Source organism: Ahaetulla prasina, chromosome 6 (assembly GCF_028640845.1).
Source record: "Ahaetulla prasina isolate Xishuangbanna chromosome 6, ASM2864084v1, whole genome shotgun sequence".
NCBI lineage: Eukaryota > Metazoa > Chordata > Lepidosauria > Squamata > Colubridae > Ahaetulla > Ahaetulla prasina.
This window is the reverse complement of record NC_080544.1, coordinates 17,064,867-17,081,170: the sequence shown is the minus strand read 5'-3', so window position 1 is coordinate 17,081,170 and position 16,304 is coordinate 17,064,867. Positions and strand designations below refer to the sequence as shown.

General features: G+C 43.0%; 1 protein-coding gene across 1 annotated transcript in view; it reads right to left on the bottom strand.

Annotated features, from left to right (window-relative positions):
• Nucleotides 1-16,304, bottom strand: part of PKD2L1 (polycystin 2 like 1, transient receptor potential cation channel) — a 107,547-nt gene that overhangs the window by 5,064 nt on the left and 86,179 nt on the right. Inside the window, exons 7-15 of the mRNA XM_058188086.1 lie at nt 15,248-15,472; nt 12,564-12,792; nt 11,810-11,980; nt 7,720-7,901; nt 5,595-5,715; nt 4,622-4,720; nt 2,495-2,616; nt 1,926-2,043; nt 297-433 (exon numbers count right to left, since the gene is read on the bottom strand). Of these exons, the coding sequence (XP_058044069.1) occupies nt 297-433; nt 1,926-2,043; nt 2,495-2,616; nt 4,622-4,720; nt 5,595-5,715; nt 7,720-7,901; nt 11,810-11,980; nt 12,564-12,792; nt 15,248-15,472 (1,404 nt within the window). The remainder of the gene's footprint in view (nt 1-296; nt 434-1,925; nt 2,044-2,494; nt 2,617-4,621; nt 4,721-5,594; nt 5,716-7,719; nt 7,902-11,809; nt 11,981-12,563; nt 12,793-15,247; nt 15,473-16,304) is intronic.

Below are 16,304 nucleotides of genomic sequence, written 5' to 3'. Positions count from 1 at the left end.
GTTTGAAAAATTGGTACTTGTTTTTGGTACTCTCATAATCCCACGCCTAACACTTCACAAATAACTTACTTATTCAGCTGGAAAGCTAAAACTTGCCACCTTTCTTTATTGCGCTCTGCCAATGAAACAAATTTCATATTTATTAATCAACATTAGCAGATTTGCTGCTCTCTGCGTGCAGACATTTGTGTGTGTTTTTTAGTAAATTTTAACATTTCTTTTAGTGTCCATGAATTTTACCTGTATATTTTGATATATATTTGGTTATTGGTAAAATCAAATGAAATACTACACACATTTGGAATTCTTCCTCAGAAATTCGGCTGGTTTTGTTTGCTTGATTATTCTTTGCCTCTGCAAAACCAAGAGTATTGTCTAAAGTGTTGTCCCTGAAGGATTTCCCCAAATTTTCGATTTCTTCATTCAGAGCGACCTGAGGAACAAAATTTAATCCATTATTTAATCTTAGTCAGATTTCACTGTAATAATTTTAAATCTTGCAGACATGGATTTGTGTATTTTCTTCCACTGGATTTATTACTGATCTTACAAGGGTCATTTTAATTCTCTGTGCAGTTAACAAATTTGTGCCGTAGCAACCTTCTACTTGATCCTGAAACTCCTATCTATAGTGGGGTCTTCTCAATAACTGCTCCAGATCCTATAACTTATTTATTGTGCAATAGAACTGTCCATAGTCGTCACAAGTCCATATGCATTTCACGCATATTGATCAGAATATGCATATTATACATATTATTCCTAACATGAGCATCTAAAACTGCACAGTAAAATGCATTTTCACATGTAATATTAATATATGCATTTTCTCTGTATAGTTTCTCATATTTCTATTTTTGTTGTCAGGGAGAAAAGTATAACATAAGAGCTGAGGTGGCATAGTGGTTAGAGTGCAGCACTGCAGGCTACTTCACTGCTGTTCGGCAGTTCAAATCTCACCCGCTCAAGGTTGACTCAGCCTTCTATCCTTCCGAGGTCAGTAAAATGAGGACCCAGATCGTTGGGGGCAATAGGCTGACTCTGTAAACCGCTTAGAGAGAGCTGTAAAAGCACTATGAAGCGGTATATAAGTCTAAGTGCTATTGCTACTGCTACAATAGAGGTGAAGAATAATAGAATATTGATTTGCATATTGCTTCAGAAAGTATTAATTAACTTAAAAATGAATTACATTCAGCTTTCTCCCTTTTCTTACTAAATGTGAAAAGCTCACAATAGAGAAATCATTATATGGCATGAGTTTAAGCAGTGTGTACAAACCAGGTGTTAGGCTCAAAACTAATAATGACATGAGGGCTTCTTCCAATCTGAGTTCCTTAGTGTTGCATACCTATAGAAAAAACCTTGCCAGCCTGAGGACTCTTCTTATCTGGATCTACAATATACTCTGTGAACTATTTGGGAGGGGCGGCCTTCACCCTTTTTCTCCTACACATGATACCTGGGCCAGGGGTGGAATTCAAAAATTTTAGCAACTGGTTCTCTGCCCAGTTGCTGGGTGGGTGTGGCCATGGTGGGCATGGCCGACTCAGCCTCCTATACCATGGCAGGGGCGTTTTCGCCCTCCCCAGGCTCCGGAGGCTTTCCTCAAGCTTCTGGGAGGCCCGTTTTTCGCCCTCCCAGAGCCTCCATGCGGGCACTGTACTTACCTGGCATCCAAAACGGGCCCCGTGGAGACTTCTGGAAGGGGAGGGGTAGGGTGGGTGGTGCCAGCCAATCCTTGCAACTACCAGTTTGGCAAACCAGATGTAAAATTACCATCCAGTTAGCCTGGACCGGTCCGAACTGGCTGACTCCCACCCCTGACCTGGGCTAAGTTGCCTCTTACTCCCCTGTAATAATCCCCTCCCTCCTGGTGATCCACCTCCTCATTATATTCCATCATAGATCACCTTTCCCCTTACTTTCTTCTCCTCCAGATCATTCCGCATTCTCTTCTGCTCTTCCTCGTCAAGGATCTGATTCCCATCTTTATCAAATTTTGCAAAGGCTGCTGTAATTTCATGTTCTGCATGACCCAGCCTGGAGAAGTTGGGAGTAAGGATGGGGAACAGAGAGAAGGGTGAACACGAAATCTGAAAATGTAACACTTAATGTCAACTAGCAAAGCATCTCTGGCCTGCTCTCAAGTTGCCATAGGCAATGGGGATCGGAAAACGAACTTGCAGCTATGGCAAAGTAGCACGGCAGCCAAAAACAAAAGCACATTCCAGACATATGTCTGTCAAGGCTGTCTCCCGGGATTCCCACAGTGGCCGGAGGGGAGTGATCTCTACAATCCGTGAAATTGTTTTGTTGGCGAATGTGACTGATGACACACCCTGGGGGGGGGGGGGGGAAACAGGATCAAGCCTGGGCTGTAAATTACGTGGGGTCAGAGTTGGCAACATGAAGCTCCTAATGGATTTCTTTTGAAGCTTGGCACGAGATTCATGATTTAATTAGGGCATCTGTCGGAATCCTGGCAGCTTACTCTCTCAAACTGTTCTTAAAGTCTTCATATTCCAGTTCTTTGGTTCCTTTCTGCAAAGCTTTCTGCACATCAGAGATTCGGTCTTTTTTCAGCTTCAGCTTCATCAGTGTCCGGTTATAGCCCTAGAGTTACAAATAATGCAAAAGAAAGTTATCTTCATTGTTTTATAGTGTGGCCATCACAAGACACAAGAAGTAGCAACTATAGGGACAGGCTGCACAAGGACAGAAACCCCAAGCTGTGGACTTAATTCACAAGTACCTTTCTATGGCTTTTACTTGCCCCTACACTTTTTCTGAAATTACTTGAATAAGATATAATCACAAATATTGGAAAGAAACTGATAGTATGGTCACTTTTATATACACTACTGGCCAAAATTGGGGAAACCTTTTGGGAAAAGTGTATTTTCTAAAACTAGCTAATAGTACTACTTTTTTTTTTTGCAGTAGTACCATAAAATTATATATCAATGGAAAGATAATTTAATTAATGCAATAACTTTTATGAAGGATTTGCTATTTGAATCGCAGTTACATTATAAGGATGAAAAGTAAAACACGTAGAAAAAACGTGATATACAAAAATTATCACCATGTCAGTTAATCCTTAGTTGGGTAACCTTTAGCATGAATTAGCATGAATACAAGGTCTTCCCATGGAGTGAACCAAGTCTTTTAATTCTGCAGTTGTTCTAATGTGAAAGCAAGATTGAAGGATTGCTTCTATGAACTGGGTTTTATTGCTGGGTTGCTTCTGACTAACAAGTTTCTTTAGTCGGCTCCATAGATTTTCAATTGGGTGAAGGTCTGGACTATTCCTAGGACGTTCCAGCAGTGAAATACGATTATCTAGAAATCCCCCCCCCCAAAAAAGTGGTGTTATTAGCCATCAAACCTCAAAAATACACTTTTCCCAAAAGGTTTCCACAATTTTGGTTACTACTGTAACTATGTTTGTATAAAGCACAGGTAATTCTTTACTTACAACTTTTCATTTAGTAACCATTCAAAGTTACAATGGCATTGAAAAAATTGACGTACAATCAAACCTGTAACATCCCAGCATCCCCATGGTTACCTGTTCTGAATTTGGCTGGTTGGATACTGACCCGTATTTACTATGTTTGCAACCTCCCATGGATGTAGTCGTCATTTGTGACCTTGTCAGTTGGCTACCAACAAGCAAAGTCAGTGGGGGGAAGCTGGATTCGCTCGATGATTATGATTCACATAACTGCAGTGATTCATTTATCAACCATGGCAAAATGGTTGTAAAATCAGGCACAACTTGGATAATAGCTGCCTTGCTTAGTTAGCAACAGAAATTCTAGTTCCAATTGTGATCATAAGTTAAATACAGCCTGTGGTTCACTTCTGTATTAGTATGGGACACTGGAATGACTCAATGGTGGGATTCAAAATTTTTTATTCCCGGTTCTGTGGGCGTGGCTTGGTGGGCATGGCAGGGGAAGGTTACTGCAAAATCCCCATTTCCTCCTTTTCAGCTGGGACTCGGGAGGCAGAGAATAGATGGGGGCCAGTCAGAGGTGGTATTTACCGGTTCTCCGAACTACTCAAAATTTCCGCTACCGGTTCTTCAGAACTGGTCAGAACCTGCTGAATACCACCTCTGGAATGACTGGCTTTCACTATGGGTACAGGCAAAACACCAGAGAAGCTTTTATTGTAGGTCGGAACCCCCCCAAGAGTTGCACCCAGAGCTGAAATGCTCCCGCGATCTGGTAGCGATCATGGCTGGTGGTTTGGCAATCTGATAGTGATGGTGAAGCGAAGCTCCGCCCACCCACCCGGGTGTCATTACTTCCTGGTTTAACCAGGAAGTAATATGTTTTTTACATTCTGCGCATGCGCAGAAGGTTTTGCGCATGTGTAGAAGGTTTTGTGCATGCGCAGAAGGTCACAAGTGCACGTGGGGGGCATGTGCAGTTCCGAACCTGTAAGGAAGGTAAGTAGATTTTACCCCTGGTTGCACCATATAGTTGCCATGGAAATGGAAATTCCCAAAGCATTTCTGGAGGTGCCAAAGTGCTCCGTAGCAAACATTCATTCCAAAACAACTTCATTCATAATAGACGAAATAAAGGTAAATAAACGAATGAACTACCTGTTTCAGGATGTCTGATAGCTGCAGTTCATTCTTCTGGTTTGAAAGTTCCTCTTTTACTTCTGAGTAGGTGTCATTTATAATAGCCAGAAACATGTTCTGTAGACAAGGAAAAAATACAATTGCAGATTATCTTGAAATTAAGAATCCACTCTTCTGAAAGGTGCTTTTTGTGTGGCCGGAGAAGGGAGGGATCTACTCTGTACTTGTGGCTTTCACATGATTTGAAGAATTGGAACTAATACTTCAATAATTGATGCAAATTCCAAAACAAAGCTACTCCCTCCCCCCCATTTTATTATTTCACTTTTTGAAAACCAGGGAAAAAATTTTATATGAAAAACTAGGAATTTATTTTTATTTTTTTTGTTAGAATTATGTGTTTCAGAGGGACAAATATTTATCAAAGGATCGAACAGTTGAAGAGGCCATTAAAACATCTGAGTTCTGTGCTTATTGTCATTGCTGAACACACCAAAAGTAAAGATAAAGGTTCCCCTCGCACATATGTGCTAGTTGTTCCAGACTCTAGGAGGCGATGCTCATCTCTGTTTCAAAGCCGAAGAGCCAGCGCTGTCCGAAGACATCTCCACGGTCATATGGCTGGCATGATTAAATGCCAAAGACGCACGGAACGCTGTTACCTTCCCACTGAAGGTGGTCCCTATTTTTCTACTTGCACTTTTTTATGTGCTTTCGAACTGCTAGGTTGGCAGAAGCTAGGACAAGTAACGGGAGCTCACCCCATTTTGCAGCACTAAGGATTCAAACCATTGAACTGCCAACTTTTCAATCAACAAGCTCAGCGTCTTAGCCACTGAGCCACCGTGTCCCTCGTGAATACACTAAGAGTGATCCATATTTACCTCAATAACTGTTTCATCCTAAAACTGCTTTTACCATTAGGGTTTTTTTCCTGCTCTTCATCCAAAGCCTACCTCCCTTTAAGTCCATTACAACAAAATCAACTTACCAATAGCACAAAGAAGACAAAGAAGACGTAAGTGACGAAATATATGGGCCCCAAGATTCTGTTGGCATTGTCAATAGCATTGTAGTCAAAATCACCAAGAATGATGCGAAATTGGGTGAAGCTATAGAATGGAAAAAGGAATGAGTTTGCAATATGATTTTTCAGGAAAAGAGCTTTGCTGAGGTGGAAGGATTTAGATGAGCAAAAATATTTGTCCCTCTTTCTGAAATACAGAACTAAACAGTTGAGTTAGATCTCAATATATTACTATAAAAACATGAAACACTGAAGGAAACACCTGCAGAAAGTGGTGTCTCTAGAATTCTTCCTGAGACTTTATGAATCACACACAGACACACACACACACACACGCACACACACATCCCGTGGATCATATGGCTGATAGGAAATGGGATCTTAGCATGGATATTACTAACACCAGGAGTGGGATTGAAAAGTTTCAGCAACCGGTTCTCTGCCGGGTTGCTGGGTGGGTGTGGCCATGGGAACATGGCCTAGTCGGCTTCCTGCACCATGATGGGGGGAGTTTTACCCTCCCCAGGCTCCGGAGGCTTTTCTCAAGGCCTCCCCCAGGATCTGGAGGCCCTCTGGAGCAGTGGTCTCCAACCTTAGACTAGCATATGTGCTAGTCGTTCCCGACTTTAGGGGGTGGTGTTCATCTCCGTTTCAAAGCCAAAGAGCCAGCGCTGTCCGAAGACGTCTCCGTGGTCATGTGGCCGGCATGACTCAACGCCAAAGGCGCATGGAATGCTGTTACCTTCCCACCAAAGGTGGTCTCTATTTTTTCTACTTGCATTTTTTACGTGCTTTTGAACTGCTAGGTTGGCAGAAGCTGGGACAAGGAACAGGAGCTCACCCCGTTACGCGGCACTAGGGATTCGAACCGAACTGCCAACCTTTCGATCGACAAGCTCATTAAGGAAATTTAAGGATCATGTATTTCACATGACCAGATCATTACTATAACTTTTACTGATACTTTTGGTCAGGGGTATGAAATCATTTTCTTTTGGTCTTTTTGTCCTGTCTGAGGCCAGAGAAATAGGACTGAAGACTTTGTGGTGTCACTTAAATAGGCAAGAACAACAGTTCTTCATTATCTGTGGGTTTGGGGTTTAGAGGGTTTCAAGAAAGATATGGGTACATGAAACTTCTCTAAGGCTTAAGGCATTTATTATTTCAATTTCAATGCTACTTGACTGCCCAGCTACTCCGGGCAGTTTACAGTTAAAAAGCAAAAAAAGAAAACAAACACATTTCAAAGAAAAAGAATAGAGCTGACCAAGATAACTTAACACCTCATAGGGAATAGTCAGTTCAGATTAGAGTTAAGCAGGCCTTCTGGATAATAAACATCTGACTCAGTGGTGGAATTCAATTTTTTTCACTACCAGTTCTGTGGGCATGGCTTGGTGGGCGTGGTATGGCTTGGTGGGTGTGGCAGGAGAAGGATAATGCAAAATCTCCATTCCCATCCCACTTACGGGGAAGGATACTGCAAAATTTCCATTCCCACCCCACTCCAGGAAAGGGTACTGCAAAATCTCCATTCCCATCTGACTCGAGGGGTAGGATACTGCAAAATCCCGATTACCTCCCCACTCCTGGAGAAAAGATACTGCAAAATCTCCATTCCCATCCCACTTACGGGGAAGGATACTGCAAAATCTCCATTCCCATCCCACTTGAGGGGAAAGGATATTGCAGAACCTCCATTCCCATCCTACTCCAAGGGAAGGATACTGCAAAATCCCCATTCCCTCCCCACTCCTGGGGAAACGATACTGCAAAATCCCCATTCCCACTCCACTCCAGAGGAAGGATACTTCAAAATCCCCATTCCCACCCCACTCCAGGGGAAGGATACTGTAAAATACCCATTTCCTCCCCACTCTGGGGGAAAGATATTGCAAAATATCCATTCCCACCCTACTCTGGGGCCAGCCAGAGGTGGCATTTGCCGGTTCTCCAAACTACTCAAAATTTCTGCTACCGGTTCTCCAGAACCTATCAGAACCTGCTGGAATTCACCCCTGATCTGACTGAGATCCTTGCCATGAAGGAGAAGTTAAAAAAAAGAAAGGCTAAAATGGGAGATACTCACATGCATTTAACAAAGGTGCTGAAGTTTTCCACTTGGGTTCCGAAAAGGAGATAACCCAGTTGCGCGTAGGCAAAAAAGACAATGAAGAACATGATGGCAAAACCCAGGATGTCCTTGGCACAGCGAGCAAGAGTGGAGGACAGCTGGGTCATTGTTTTGTTAAAGCTAATATATTTGAATATCTGGATGGGAGAGGAAAAGATAAATGCCAGTGAAGGATCATATAACACACCAACTTCTTAGATTTGGGTTAGAACAGATGATGAAAACTAAAGAAAGACAATCTCTATCTGGGCTTTAAAAGTTTATTTATTTATTTATTTATTTATTGCATTTGTATACCGTCCTTCTCCCGAAGGACTCAGGGCGGTTAACAGCCAATTTAAAAGATACAATAAATATACAATAAAAACAAAACTAAAATTTATATAAATAGTGGCCAAAATTAAAAACTAAGTAATATAAAAACTAAAACCCCATTTAAAATTACTTAATCAGGCTAGCCCAGCTCAGCGGAATAAAAGAGTCTTCAATTCACGGCGGAAAGTCCGAAGGTCGGGGAGTTGGTGAAGCCCCGGAGGCAGCTCGTTCCAGAGGGCAGGAGCTCCCACAGAGAAGGCCCTACCCCTGGGGGTCGCTGACAGTACCCCAAGGAGGCCCTCCCTGTGGGAGCGCACAGGTCGGTGGGAGGCTGTTTGTGGCAGTAGGTGGTCCCGTAAATAGCCCGGTCCTAAGCCATGGAGCGCTTTAAAGATGGTAATCAACACCTTGAATTGCACCCGAAAGACCACCGGAAGCCAGCGCAGCCCGCACAGGATAGGTGTTATATGGGAGACACGAGGCGCTCCCTCTATAACCTGCGCAGCCGCATTCTGGACCAGTTGGAGCTTCCGGGTGCTCTTCAAGGGGAGCCCCATGTAGAGAGCATTGCAGTAGTCCAGGCGAGATGTGATGAGGGCATGGGTGACTGTGCGCAGCGCAACCCGGTCCAGAAAGGGACGCAACTGGTGGATCAGGCGAACCTGATAAAAAGCCCTCCTGGCGACGGCCATCAGATGATCTTCAAAAGACAGCCGCGCATCCAGGAGGACGCCTAAGTTGCGTACCCTCTCCATGGGGGCCAACGACTCGCCCCCAACAGTCAGCAATGGAGTAAGCTGGCTGTACCGGGAAGCCGGCATCCACAGCCACTCGGTCTTCGAGGGATTGAGCCGAAGTCTGTTCCTCCCCATCCAGACCTGTACGGCTTCCAGACACCGGGACATGACGTCAACGGCCTCGTTGGGGTGGTCTGGGGTGGATATGTACAGCTGGGTGTCGTCAGCGTACAGATGACATCGCACCCCAAAACCACAGATGATCTCACCCAGTGGCTTCATATAGATGTTGAACAGAAGAGGCGAGAGGACCGACCCCTGTGGCACCCCACATAGGAGGCGCCTCGGAGTCAACCTCTGCCCTCCTGCCAACACTGTCTGCGACCGGTCGGAGGGATAGGAGGAGAACCACCGATAAACGGTGCCTCCCACTCCCAGCCCCCCGAGCCGTCGCAGCAGGATACCATGGTCGATGGTATCGAAAGCCGCCGAGAGATCTAATAGGACTAGGACAGAGGAACAACCCCTGTCCCAACGCGACCAAGGCCGTCTCTGTACTGTAACCGGGCCGGAAGCCGGACTGAAACGGGTCTAGATAGACAGTTTCATCCAGGTACTGAGGGAACTGTCATGCAACCATACTCTCAATAACCTTCACCGTGAAGCGAAGGTTGGAGACAGGACGATAATTCGATAAAATGGCTAGATCCAGGGAGGGCTTCTTGAGGAGGGGCCTCACCATCGCCTCTTTCAAGGCGGAAGGAAGACACCCTCCATCAAAGAAGCGTTAACAATTCCCTGAAGCCAGCCACGTGTAACCTCCCGGGTGGCCAGCACCAACCAGGAGGGACATGGGTCCAATAAACATGTGGTCGCATTTAGCCCCCCCAGTATCCTGTCCATGTCCTCAGGTGTCACAGAATCGAACTCATCCCAGATGGAGACATCAAGACCAGCCTCCACCATCTCGCCTGGCCCTACCCAAACTGCGTCCAACCCTTCCCGAATCTGAGCGATTTTATCTTGCAGATGCTGTACAAATTCCTCAGCTCGTCCCTGCAGGGGGTCTTCCAATGCTGCCCGGCTGGGCAGTTATCTGAAGATGCAATGAGGGTGGAAAAATACTCCCATTTTGCCACCTTCGTTGCCACCAGATAGGTCTGAATTTGAGACCGCACTAGTATCCGGTCAGATTCGGAGCGGGTGGCCCTCCAATTACTCTCCAAGCGTCTTCTCCGGCGCTTCATCTCTCTCAGCTCCTCGGAATACAAAGGAGCTAATCGAGAGCGACGCCGGGTCAGAGGCCGCAAAGGCACGACCCGATCCAAGGCCCCGGCCACCGCCCCTTCCCAGGCAGCGACAAGGTCCCCAGTCGAGCCGAGGGCCAAGTCCTCAGATAGCGGCCCAAGCTCCATCTGGAACCTCTCCGGGTTCATCAGGCGCCTGAGACGGAACCAGCGAACCGGTCCCGTCTCCCTGCGGTGAGGGTCGGCGGTTCGAAAGTTGAGTTGAAGGAGAAAATGATCCGACCATGACAAGGGTTTGGTAGTTATATCCCCTAATTCCAGATTATTCAACCACTGTCCAGAGACGAAAATCAAGTCCAGAGTGTTCAGTATTCTGCATGAAATGGGATAAGGCATATATAAAGTAAACTGGCATTCTCAAGTTGTTTCCCATTTACTATTGTTCTGCAATCCAAAGAAAGGGGGAAATGAGTGGAAATACATTCCCAAGGCCATCTGTTAAATTACTCTCCAGCTATGAAATACCTTCCTTCAGGAATTGCATTTGGCCCTGGCACTTTCAAGAAAGAGATCTTTTTTCTTCAGAGAGAATGTGTGACTAAATGATGTTAATTGTTCTCATTTGGTTTTAATTGTCTGGTTATTTTTATTTTAGACTGTTGGCTGCCTTGAGTGCTCTATGGACAGAGTAACGGAATAAATCAAAACGATAAACAAGTACCAGCACCGTTCCTTTATTGCCACCTTATCTCCCTAAAGGTAAAGCAAAGGTAAAGGTTCATCTCGCATACATGTGTTAGTCATTCCCAACTCTAGGGGGCGGTGCTCATCTCCGTTTCAAAGTCAAAGAGCCAGCACTGTCCGAAGACGTCTCCGTGGTCATGTGGCTGGCATGACTCAACGCCAAAGCAGGGTTGAAATGCTCCTGGCTTGGACTGGATCACCTGATCCGGTAGCGATGGCAGCAGGTGGTTCAGGGAACCGGTAACAAAAATTCCTGCCACTCCTGCCCATGCCCAGCTGAGCTGCATGATCTTCAGAGGGTTTTTTTTTTACTTTTAAAAGCATTTTTTCTTCTGCTGAAAAAAGCTTTTAAAAGTAAAAAAAAAGCCTCTAATGATTGTGCGGCTCAGCTGGGATCATCAGAACTCTTTAAAAGCTTTTTTTCTTCTGGCGATCCCAGCTGAGTTGCCTGATCATCACAGGCTTTTAAAAGCATGTTTTCTACAAGCTCTTCCACCGAAGAGGTTGTAGAAAAAAATCCTTTAAAAGGTTCTGGTGATCAGGCAACTCAGCTGGGATCGTCAGAACCCTTTCAAAGCATTTTTTCTACAAGCTGTTTGGCCAAAGAGGCCAAAAAATGCTTTTAAATGTAAAAAAAAAAAAGTTGGCCACGCCCACACAGTCACATTACCTCCCCCGAGCCATGCCCACAGAATTGGTAGTAACAAATTTTACATTTCACCCCTGTGCCAAAGGCACACGGAACGCTGTTACCTTCCCACCAAGGGTGGTCCCTATTTTTCTACTTGCATTTTTTTACGTGCTTTCGAACTGCTAGGTTGGCAGAAGCTGGGACAAGTAACAAGAGCTCACCTGGTTACGTGGCACTTAAACCGCTGAACTGCCGATTTTTCGATCGACAAGCTCAGTGTCTTATGCCACTGAGTCACCACATCCCTACTGCTATCTCCCTACTGGGTAGACAATTCTTACTTTTTCAAACTGGGATAAGAGACAAAGTACCTTGATCCAGGCAAAGAACAAGTTCACAGCATTCATGTTGTTGTACTGGGTTTGCCAAAAAGCCAGAAACTCAAAGTCTGCGTAGATGTTGGGGTTTCTTAGCAGCTGCCCCATCAACCTGTTGACTTCAATGGTACGAAAAATGTGGAATCCAATGGCTAAAATAGAAAGCTGAGAAAAATGCGAGGTTCAATAGAAAGGGCAGAGGGTGTAGAAACGTTTCCTTCCCCTTCCCCCCCTCCCCTCCCCTCCCTTAGCAAATCTCTGCTGAGGAATTCCAATGCACAGGACCAAAGGAGGCACAATCTCATTCCCATTTTCTACTGTGGTTTCCTTACTTGGCCCTTATAAATCATTGTCACTATAATTATAATACATAGGCAACTAAGTAAATGTCTAGTTAACTAATCACTTCAACTTTTAAGTCTAATCTTTCTTCTTCCATTTTAAGTGTATTAACTATGACCTTGCTTTAATATGTTTATTATTATAATCCTATTAGAAGGAATCTCGAATGGTACGGTGGCATAGAGGTGGAGTTCTCGCCTCACCATCAGGAGGCTGTGAGTTTGATCCTAGGTAGAGGCAGATATTTCTTTCTATGGGCATGATGAGAAAATATCTACTGCGAACTCCACATTGGCGACAGGAAGGGCATCCGGCCAGTAAATATTCAGCTTCATTCAGTTGCCTCAACTCCACCCGACAAGGGATTACGGGGTCATTAAAAGAAAAAAAGAAGAAGAAATCTTACCAAAATGACCACTATATCCAAAATGTTCCAGATGCTGGTGAAGTACTGAAGCCTGTGAATGTGCAGTTCCAAGATTTCTTCCACAACATAATAGAAGATAAAGATGCAGAAGACAATTTCACAAGAGACAATGAAGAAATCCCAAGTGCTGACATACCGGAGGAGTTTCACGGTCCGGATCTGCCATGAGGGAATGGCGCCCCCGGTGGCAGGGAATTCCACCACCAACCTAGGCAGCAGAGATGATGGTGTATAAACATACCTGGGCTAATATTCTTTTTATATGCATGTTCCTGTTGGAAAATCTAGCTACTAGATATATTGAAACATTTAAAATACAAAGATTAATCTATTTTGGAAACTAACTTTTTATTTCTTCCACAGTCCCTGGGGAATTGCAACAATATACTGCAAGAATCAAAAAGAGGGCTGTGAAAATATTTACAGGCCCCTCACATCCTGGACATAAACTGTTTCAACTCCTACCCTCAAAATGACGCTACAGAGCACTCCACACCAGAACAACTAGACACAAGAACAGTTTTTTCCCGAAGGCCATCACTCTGTTAAACGAATAATTCCCTCAACACTGTCAAACTATTTACTAAATCTGCACTACTATTAATCTTCTCATCGTTCCCATCACCCATCTCCTTCCACTTATGACTTTATGACTGTAACTTTGTTGCTTGTATCCTTACGATTTATATTGATATTGTTTCCTGATTGCTTATTTGTACCCTATGACTATCTTTAAGTGTTGTAAGTATTGTACCTTGATGAACGTTTCTTTTCTTTTATGTACACTGAGAGCGTATGCACCAAGACAAATTCCTTGTGTGTCCAATCACACTTGGCCAATAAAATTCTATTCTATTCTATTCAATTCGATTCTAACACTAATGATTCACTTTTGCACAAAACTGAAGAAAACAAAATGAAAAACCATTTTTAAAATTTACTAATCTGTTAGTATTCCGGTTACATCAAGCTGTTCAGCCACATTGTACTTCTACCAGCCAAGGAATCAACTCACTAATTTCCCCATTCCACCTTTACAGTGTTTTGTTTCACCATTCCACTCTGTTTCCAATGCACTGCTATTCATGTAGGCTTAGGGCTGCTTTTTCTCCATTTCTATGCCATCATCAGCACTACAGGTTTAGGATCATATCGGCATTTCAAGGTATACATGGGGTATAAGGAGGGAGAGGGCATTTGACTGCGGCTGGTTCTCCTGAGTTGGTTTGGCCTCCATACAGTAGTGGCCAAAATTGTGGAAACCTTTTGAGAAAAGTATATTTTTTAAAATTAGCTAATAACACCACTTTTTTTGGAGTAATATCATAAAATTATATATCAATGGAAAGATAACTGAATCAGGAATTTAATGCAATAACTTTTGTGAACGATTTGCTATTAGAATAGCAGTTACAGTATAAAGAAGAAAAGTGAAACACATAGAAAAAATGAGATATACAAAAATTATCACCATGTCAGTTAATACTTACTGTAGTTGGGTAAACTTTAGCATGAATTAGGGCCTTACAATGTCTTCTCATGAGTGAACCAAGTCTTTTAGTTCTGCAGCTGTTATAATGCGAAACCAAGATTGAATGATGGCTTCTATGAAATGGGTTTTATTGCTGGGTTGCTTCTGACTAACAAGTTTCTTTAGTCGGCTCCATAGATTTTCAATTGGGTTAAGATCTGGGCTATTCCCAGGCCATTCCAGCAGTGGAATAGGATTATCTTGAAACTCCCCAAAAAGTGGTGTTATTAGTCATCAAACTTCAAAAATATACTTTTCCCAAAAGGTTTCCACAATTTTGGCCACTACTGTATACTGCAGTTTTTTTCAACCTTGGGAACTTTAAGATGTGTGGATGTCAATACCAAGAATTCCCAAATCCATACATCTTAAAAGTTCCCAAAATTGAAAAGAATTGCCCTATTGAAATAAGATCTCCATCTTTTTTTGATCAAAAGAATGGCATATTCAGTTTGGCTTGTTTCCATGTAAATATTGTATGGTTATTACTTATCACTAATTTTACTTTTGCTTCTGAGTAAGAAATGTTATGGATCATACAGGAGTATTTCAAAGTTGATTTTCTGAATGAAAATGGTTTAATAAACAAATTGTAGTAAAAAAAATTAAAGACAAGGAAAAATTCAAAAAATAATTTCAGAAGGATAGACAGAACTGCTATGTTCAATAGAATAGAACAGAATTATTTTTTTTTTAGAATAGAATAGAATTTTTATTGGCCAAGTAATTGATTGGACACACAAGGAATTTGTCTTGGTGCATAAAGGTAAAGGTAAAGGTTCCCCTCGCACATACATGCTAGTCATGCTTATCTCTGTTTCAAAGCCGAAGAGCCAGCGCTATCCAAAGACGTCTCTGTGGTCATGTGACCGGCATGACTAAACGCCAAAGGCACATGGAACGCTGTTACCTTCCCACCAAAGGTGGTCCCTATTTTTCTACTTGCATTTTTTTACGTGATTTCAAACTGCTAGGTTGGCAGAAGCTGGGACAAGTAATGGGAGCTCACCCCGTTACGCGGCACTAGGGATTCGAACCGCTGAACTGCTGACCTTTTAATCCCCCTGAGCCACCACGGCCCCCTGGTGCATATGTGTACATAAAAGCCACTTACCACACAAATGCCACTTACCTGAGGACACAGAACAGGTTGATATTGGCATTATACACGGAGAAATCCATAAAAATCGCACGGGTCCCCCGATCCAGCCATAGGTTTTCTTTCAAGATTTGCAGAGTTTCGGCGCTTTCTTCCCGGGTTATTTTGAGGTCTACATAATAGCCTCCTCCACTGTAACTTGTTAATCTGCCCCAGTGGGAAGAGCCATCGAGTTCTTGCTCCGTGTAATATTGCCACCTGTGCCACAAAAGTTATTAGGAAGGAAAAAAGAGAGAGAGAATTGGTGAAAGGAAAATGCACAATGTCTTGAGTTGGCTCAGGCTGGGCTGCATGCTTCATCCGTGATTCTCTCTTCAAGAACAAAAGTACTGTTCAACTGTCTCATGGATATTGTTAGGAAATTGTTATTGCCCAACTGGTTGGTCAGAAAATATATAAACCAACATTGTGTGTTTGTAACTAAAAGTATTACGTAGCTTTAAAAACTTTGTTGCATCATCAAGCATCCTGATTGGCCGAGCTCTGTAGCAAAATGTACTTAAGGAAAGCTGAATTATGGTTTGTGTGGACACTACACCATTTTTACCTGCTGATACACTGTAACTCTATATTTCATCTCTATGCATGATCTTTGCTTGATCATGGCTATCTATTGCTTCTTTAATATTTATTGACTATTTTTATATTGAACTTTGTTCCTGAATGAAACTAAAGATCTGTTTTATTGTACGGTATTTTTCTACAACTGGTAAGAAGACTTGCATAGCATATAGCAGTCAGCACGTTATATTTGTGTCAAACGTGTGAAAAAAAAAGAAGGGAGCAAGGGTATTCCACATGGAACGTAGAATAATGATTTTGAGTTTTAAAAAGTTCTAATGAAATATTTTGAGCAGGGTTCTTTCTCACAAGCTCAAAACGGAAAACATTTCTCACTTCTGGCAGTCCTATTACGGAAATTTAATGTTGTCTTACTTATAAGTTATGATATCTAACAGAGGTTTTCATTCCGATGGATTTTATGTTTCTGTGTTTTGAAAACTTCCAAGCTCTTTTAATGACTATATGA